This window comes from Megalobrama amblycephala, linkage group LG16 (genome assembly GCF_018812025.1).
Source record: "Megalobrama amblycephala isolate DHTTF-2021 linkage group LG16, ASM1881202v1, whole genome shotgun sequence".
Taxonomy (NCBI): Eukaryota; Metazoa; Chordata; class Actinopteri; order Cypriniformes; family Xenocyprididae; genus Megalobrama; species Megalobrama amblycephala.
Genome location: NC_063059.1, coordinates 23,260,274 through 23,268,348, shown reverse-complemented (window position 1 = coordinate 23,268,348; position 8,075 = coordinate 23,260,274). Strand labels below are relative to the sequence as shown.

The following is an 8,075-nucleotide window of genomic DNA, read 5'->3' as shown; positions in this document are numbered from 1 at the left end:
AGACTCAGACTCACTTTAATGGATTACTAGTGCATTCAAATGTGCTGGTGCAATAACTTGAAAAATGAAAGGGATGATTCACCCAAAAATTAAAATTACATCATTTACTCAGCCTCTGTCATTCCAAACCTGTATAAGAAGTGCTTTTTGTCCATACAATGAAAGTCAATGGGGACCAATTTCATTTTAGACCCCACTGACTTTCATTGTATGAACAAAAAACAGTCACAGAGGGGGGAAAAAAACATGAGAGTTAGTAAACGATGCCGATGTCATTGAGAGTGATTTTGAAGTAGTCTAGAATTGTTTTAACCCTGATTACGAGACAGACTTGCACTGGTTTAAAAGTACGGAGTCACTAATGTAGATTCTGTTCAAATGTACTATATTCCTGAGTACAAAGGGGAGATTGGGAAGAACCTTCTCCCTAACAGCAGGCGGACTATGGGCACTGCGATCATGGCTTGAAAAGGGCTGCCACTGAAAGATCGATCCGATCGCTGACAGGGTAAACACCAAAGCCTCGTAGGACAAGAAAAGAACATAAGGCCTTCCGCGATGAGCCCCGTGACACATTTCACCATTTCGATAAACGCATGTATTTCAAGCAAACCGCAACGTACCTGGATGAAAACAGACGTCCCATGCGCGCACAAACACACACATACACACAGACTGGGGGAAAACCCCCAGCAGGGCTCACACCTGCGCAAGTTGCTTCTGATTTCAAGTATGCTACATTACCAAATTACACACAACCGATACTGTCACTTTAAAATGGGTTAAACACAGTATTCACAAATGTACATTTAAGGCTTAATTGTTTAGCACTAACAATAATAGCAGCAGTAAAGCACTTCTGTATTAATAACAATAAATCAAATAATAATAATAATAATAATAATAATAATAACATTAATAATAACAATATATTAAGGTGATCAAATGAAATGGTTTCTAAGATGAACAGCTTCATACAAAAGTCCAAAGCTCCCCAAGAGTGATTTTAGTCCCCACCGAATACAGAAACTTGGCCAGGCTTTGGACCTTTATAAGCAAATACTTCTTTTTTTTTATGATTAAGCGGATTCACTTTGTGTCCAACCTGTCGCCCCATAATCTGTTAGAAAACACTATCTTTAGTAAACACACTACTTCACAAAAGTCTGTCGGAGACCACCATATTAATGACACATTCAGATTAGAGCAAACAAGGTTACATGTCCCCTGACATCAGATGCGTGTACCCTTCATCAGCATGTTCCTACTGGGAATCTGAAGGACTGGCTGTCCTTAAACATTTGAGAAGTGAAATTCATGGTACAGTACAGTTACAGTAATGCTACACAGATGTATCAAGGCTGACGGAGAGCCCATTTCCGATGCCAGCCGCCACCACGCACCTTAAAAAAAAAAAAATTGTTCACACAGTACCCTGGAGGTCAAGGTCAGGCGGAGAACGGGTTGCTTTGGGCTGACCGGTATCTCTGAAATGGGCAGCTGCGCTGTGGGGACCGACACGTACGGCATGCTACTAGACAGACGGAAATGAAAATTACACACTCGAAAACAAAAATGTACCGAAGCGACACAAGTAAAGGCCATTTTTTCACAAAAGAAAATGCTCGGCTGCAGTCTGCTGTTTAACTGAACTCCCTTTAGCTATCCGAACTCCGAGGCCTAATACTTCACACACCCTGATCTCTGCAGCAAACCCTGACCCTCTCCAACATACGTGTATATATTAACTATACTCAATATTCTGATTTATATATTAAATCATATATAAACACATACAAGTTTTTGTCTTTTTTTGTTTTTGTCCTCGTTAAGCCTCAGGGGACACGTGTTGCCTTCAGGCTGAAGAAGCGGTCGCAAAGAACCCCTCACTCTTCCGAGAAGCGTTACGGAGAAAGGGCTCTCGTCATCACTAGAGCTAGAGTACGCAAGTATGCGCTCCTCTCTTCTGGAGTCCGAGATGAATGCGAGATGAGTGTGGCCGGGCCGAGACTGGGCGTTCAGAGAAGTTTCGTTATGTTAAGATATGTGCAGTAGAAGGGATGGACACAAACTCTCTCAGGATGTTCTTGGCCATCTCAATATTGTTCTGTGCAATCATAAGGGCTTTTTGGATGTCCTGATGGGAGTAGCCCTGGCTCAAGAGGTGCTCAATCTCGCTGCTGATCTGCTGGCTGGGCCCTGGACTCGCTCCGGGGGGAACCGGGCTGGGCCTGCGATCGGAGTTGATGCGACGAGGAAGAGGCTTAGGAGGCCGCTCGGGGGCTTCGGAGGGGTCCAGGACTGCTGAAGACAATTTAGAATAAGAATTCGGTCTATATTTACACACTGAAGTCTGAGATAATGATCACATTGCAAACCATGACACTCTCATGGGGTTGAAATATGATCTAAAATAAATATAGGTGGAAAACGGAAATGATACAGTGCTATATTTACTCTGTAAATATAATTTAAACTTTTTTTTTTTTTTTAAACAATATAAATCAAAAGATTGGATACTTGACTGACTGATGACTTTCCTCGTGATCTAAAAAAACGTTTTATGAAACGTTTTTGTAGACAAAAACAAATTATGCCTACATATGAAAAAATTAAAATGAGTAACACACACAAAAAACCCTAAAATTTAACGAAAATTTAATTGAACCCTGATATTCAAAATATTACACAAACACACACACTTGTATATATGGTTTACGGGGACTCTACATAGGTGTAATGGTTTTTATATCGTACAAACTGTATATTCTATGCCCCTACACTAACCCTACCCATCACAGAACATTTTTGGTACTTTTTAAGTTTCATAAAAACATTGTTTAGTATGTTTTTTAAGCCATTTGGTTTGAGGACACAGGAAGTGTCCTCATAAACCATGTTTACGGTGTAATACCCATGTCATTATACAAATTTGTGTCCTCAAAAACCATATATACAAGAACACACAGACAAACACAGATAAGCAAATAAAAATAACACTTACTTGATGCTGCGCCAAGCTCACTGTCTATGGAAAGGCGGCTGAAGGCTGAGGATGTGGGGTTAATATCTGAAAGCGTGCGTCGGGCTAGATTGGCAGGTAGATGGGGCTTGGGGTAGTCATAGCTGTTCTCCTCCTCCTCCTCACCACATGCACCAATAGGATCCCTCAGGCCATTAGTGCAGGTCAAAGGAGGCAATTCAGAGTAATCTGAACAAGGACACACAGTATTTCACATTGCAGAATATACTGGCAGACTGTCTGTATGAAGATGAAGATCTTCACACATCACAGTACCTGAGTCTCTGGCCTGCTGTGGTCCAGAGGTGGTGAGGGCCTGGGCTTGGATATTGTACATGGCTTCATACATCTGTGGGCTTTCTGACTCCATTTCAGTGAGTACACTTCTAGAGAGAGTTAAATGGTGAGGTTTAGTACACTGACAGAGATTGTAAATGTGTCTCTGCACCTCCATGGCTGGTGAATTAACTTTACCTGGGACTGAGAGAAAGTGGAAGAGGTGGCCTGGGCACAGCCTCCCCCGCAGCAGAGGGCAGCACTGGTCGAGAAGATGGAGTCATGTACTCCGACTCCTCATCGTTCTCAGAGGCGTCCTCCCCTGTCTGAGCCTTAACTGCTGGGAGAGGCCTGTCAGGACAGGAGAAAGAGTCAACATACATGTGACCTCTTGCTTAACTAACAGGTTTATAGTGCAGGAAGTTAGGGGGTGTTTTTATCATTGCAACATGAACAAATGGACATTGCAATATTTGGGGATTGTCTGCAATTTATTCTGCAATATGAAAAAACACAGGAAATTTTATCAGTTGACTTGAAAAGCTTCTGTTTGGAAAGAATGAGTAATTCTAGAACGATTTTGTTAGGGAGTGCAGAGAAAATGTACAATTTTTTAAAATGCTGAAAAATTACTTTGACGACTTTCTCTGAGTTCCTTTTAATGTTGAACAATTGGGGGAAAAAAAACTAAATTTTGGTTTACACATTTGGCTTCACTCTTAACAAGAACAAATTCAAACCTCTCAAAAACCATAAAGTCAACAGAATAATAATAATATTAATAAAAAACTGCTTTTGACCATTCAATATGACTATAAAATAAAGTTTTGTATTGTGATTAAAAAACATTAAACAATATAAGACAGCAATTATAAATTGTAAAATAAAATGGAGTATTTAATAGGGGTGTTAATGGTACATGTATTCGTCTAGGGGTGTAACGGTATGAGTATTTGTACCCAACGGCTCACGGGGAAAGTTCCAAATGGAAGTGATCATCCCTATGTGAGCAGATGATTTAAACGTTTGAAAAAAAGTCCACTAGGTAGTGCGCACACATTGAATGCGTCTTTCCAAGCTTAAGTATGACCATTTTTCCTATTGTGCCAAAATCATACCGAACAGTGACCCCAAAACCGAGGTATGTACTGAACCGTGACTTCTGTGTACCTAATTTTTAATACAAAAATAAAATGACCAGCAGTGCATTTAATTAACTAAATTGCACCAAGCGATTGACTAATCGCATTAACCATTTATCATGATTTAGGTTTTATTTCAATATATATGATGCAGCGCTAGTTTTTATGTTGGCTTTGTGGCACCTACCTGATTGCCAAAGAATAGATGGCATTAGCCGAAGCAGATGGCTTTACTTTTGGGCTGTCGTACTCCGACCCAGAACTGGATGATACAAAACTCTGCATATGAAGCACATGAAGGTTAGATTAATATATATATCTCTCAGGATTCAGCTTATGTCAATGTGTAAATATGGCATGCGTGTCCTCACCAGCTGGTGGTCGAGGCTGGGGGGACCATTGTTTCGCGGGCCTTCGGCTCTGGCGTCGAGCGTGGAAGGAAGTTGGAGAGGCAGAGAGTGTCGGTTAGAGAGTTCTCGAGATCCACGGGAGTCTCCGCTTGCTGGTGGCTGTGATGGGGCTTTGGGTACGGGCCGGGAGTTCCAGTCCGGCATGTTGCGGTTAGGAGGGGCAGGAGGCAGTTTGTCCCGAGAAGGTTCTCCGGGCGTACTGGGAAGAGGGCGTCTCGGGAGCCGGTTGTCAGAGCCGGTAGGTGGAGGTCGGTCTGGGGGAGGAGGCGGCGGCAGGTCCCTTAGAGTCGGGGGCAGCGGTAATGGCTTGTCCTTGTGATGGGATGGGGCCTGGATTATGGATAAACTAGACATCAAAAACTGCAATAGCACCAGAACATCAAGCAGTGTTCTGCTAATCCTAACTCTAAAATTTCCATCTAAAAATGCTTAATACATTCCAAACTGCAGTACCGAGAGTAAAAAAAACTTGCCGAAACATTCCATGCTAGTGCATTTACCTTGGATGTGGCCCCTGGACTAGAGGCCCCGGGAGGGTTGGTGGGTCTGAGAGGAAGCAGATCCAGCCGAGGAGGTACTGGGGGAACGACTGCCTGAGGGGCGATTGACAGCGGTGAGGGTGGCCTCTCCACCTGAAACAAGCCAAACCATTCAGCATACATCAATACAGATTACTGATGCTAAATACTCAAGCCAACATTTCAGAGCCTGCAGGAAAAGTTATTTGGTTTGGATTTGATGGAATTCCTATATTAAACTTCAAAACAGAAGCCTTACACATTAAAAAAATAATATTTACTGAGGCAGGTGACAGCTGAATCAATTCTGTTCATTGAAAAACAGGTTAAGGTGTAGAAGATGACATCTTTTTGCAGGTTTAGCAAAGCTGAATGGTCCATAACATCATAAGGAGATAAAGTTATTCTCACTTTAGAACCGACCAGCTTGCTAATCATGAAAGGTGAGTCCTCCAAACGATCATCATCGTCATCGTCGTAGCTGGGCGAAGGGGCTCCCTCGGCTCCATACGTGCCCCTGCAGCCTCCGTAGGAGCCTCCGCTATTGGGGTCCTTGGGATCAAAGGGGTCAACAACGATGGGCTCGGTGCCCTTAATTTCACAGCGGCAGAACGGGCAACCCTGACCTTCTGATTCCTAAAATGAAGAGAAAAGAACCCGTGAGTGAAGAAAACATGGCATGTGTGTCCAAACAGATGATGGCTGAAGGCTCTTCAGGTTTACCTGCCAGGCTGTAAGACAGGAAGTGCACATGAGGTGGCCGCAGGGCTCAATCTTCACATCCTTGTCATTCTCAGCACAGATCTTACACAGCTGGAAGGTAGAGCCCATCTCACAGTAGAGCTCATATTGCTCCTGTAGGAGATGAAAGATAGGTATTATCCAAATGATTCAAGATTTAGGTGGCTGACTGATATAATTAAAACAAAAACAGACCTGTGTGACTTTGATATGGTCTTGAGGCGAGGGCTCACACAGCCCTGTGAGGTCAGGGTTCTGAGTGCGGCCATCGGGGAAAAGGTAGCTAAACAGGGATAAACAGTCTGTAAGACACACTTAAGATCCGAGAGAAATAAAGTGTGACATGATGCTTCATTACGCATCTAAATGTGTGAATGGATGTTCTCTGTGCTTAATTTGAACCTCTGTTTTGACTTACAATCCTTCCCTAAAGCCATCGATGAGGGCCTGGAAGAGGGGTTTGTTATGAGGAATGGTCTGCAAGATGTTCCCATCAGCTGTGACGTAACCGATAGCCCACTGGCCGAGTCGCGTACAGCTCAGTCTGAAGATATAGCTGTAACCAAGAGCAAAACGTGACACTTTCGACATGAGATAAAAGAAACAGGACAATCTAACAGTGTCAGATCAAGCCATCGCTGAGAAACAGTCTCAATGCATTAGGGGTGGTCATATGATTGCTTTTCTTTGCAATGAGAGCACTTGTGACATCATGGTACTTTTACAATACATCTATTGATGGGAGGTACCATGCGGTCCTCCGGTCCACTCAGAGGGGGAAATCAAGCGACTAACGGTGCATTGTCCCATGTAACTCCTGTCACTGTTTGTGTAAGAGTTGCAGATAATGCTGCTATAACACTGCTGATGCCATGAACACGTTTAAATGAAAAACACTTCATTTAAGTGTTCAATGGCTGGAGCCCAAAGACACACACACACATATATATATATATATATATATATATATATATATATATATATGTGTGTGTATGTGTATGTGTATGTGTGTATATATATATATATATATATATATATATATATATATATATATATATATATATATAAAAAATGAACTGAAAAACAAAAACTTTGGGTATGTTAATGGACTCGATCTTCTCAATCTATATTTTGATCATTCTCAATCCTATCTGGACAAAGTCTTTTTTGTTTGAAATGTTTCTTAATGAAATATACCCACATCCAAGTGTTGATCAAAAAAAGAATGAATGTTTAAAAGCAGAGGCTCTGATCTTTTTTTTTTTTTTGATACATTGACTGTTTACATATTCAAGTTATTGACGAATAAGGTTTTTAACTGTAAAAAACAAAACAAAAAAAAACAACAATGGAGATATAATTAATTTTTAAGTTTTATTAAGTGCTATTGATATTATGGGGTTTTTATAGTCAATTAACACTGATTTTGTCATGTTTTACAGGATGGACAAATTTTGTCACCAAAAAAGTCATTAGTTTTAACCAAAATTTCGGTTTTACCGAATAACGATATTTTTTAAACAATGTTAACAGGCTGATATCTAGCTAGCTAGCTAGCAAAAGGACAATCAAACATTTTATATTTAATACAAGTTTTTAAAATATACAACATTTTCCATGTTTTATAGCGGTTGTACCGAATGACCTGATGTTTCGGGACATGCGTAAGAGCAAGTGAAAACAAGATTTTTTTCAAGTAGTTAAGAGAGAGTTAGTTACTTTGCTTCAGGACCATGTGGTCCTTTGCAGGTCTCTGAACGATGTCACATCCTGTCACATGATATTGATCGCATGACTTGATCCAAAATGGTCCCTTTATATTGGTTACTCTGAATGACATCGATGAAATTTATTTTTCCGGACATTCTTTCTCATAGCAAAGCAACGGCTTCTACACAATTTTAATACCATTTTGCACTATGTTGATATATGATGTTATAAAATCATGCCTGAATGAATGAATGAA

At 41.1% G+C, this 8,075-nt stretch overlaps 1 protein-coding gene across 3 annotated transcripts; it reads right to left on the bottom strand.

Annotated features, from left to right (window-relative positions):
- Positions 1–336: 336 nt before the first annotated feature.
- LOC125248821 (E3 ubiquitin-protein ligase CBL-like) lies at positions 337–6,967 on the bottom strand. Of its 3 annotated transcripts, none has more exons than XM_048160952.1 (11): positions 6,528–6,967; positions 6,305–6,392; positions 6,092–6,223; positions 5,780–6,004; positions 5,351–5,482; positions 4,812–5,180; positions 4,628–4,719; positions 3,497–3,649; positions 3,299–3,405; positions 3,005–3,211; positions 337–2,304 (listed from the first exon to the last, which is right to left on the bottom strand). In XM_048160952.1, exons 1-11 carry the CDS (start codon positions 6,698–6,700, stop codon positions 2,033–2,035), a joined length of 1,950 nt encoding a protein of 649 aa, XP_048016909.1. In that variant the 5' UTR covers positions 6,701–6,967; the 3' UTR covers positions 337–2,032. The 3 variants fall into 3 exon arrangements, with proteins under 3 accessions (XP_048016909.1, XP_048016907.1, XP_048016908.1); XM_048160950.1 differs by having other exon boundaries at positions 3,299–3,408; positions 6,528–6,958; XM_048160951.1 differs by having other exon boundaries at positions 337–2,301; positions 3,299–3,408; positions 6,528–6,954.
- Between the last annotated feature and the right edge of the window lie 1,108 nt (positions 6,968–8,075).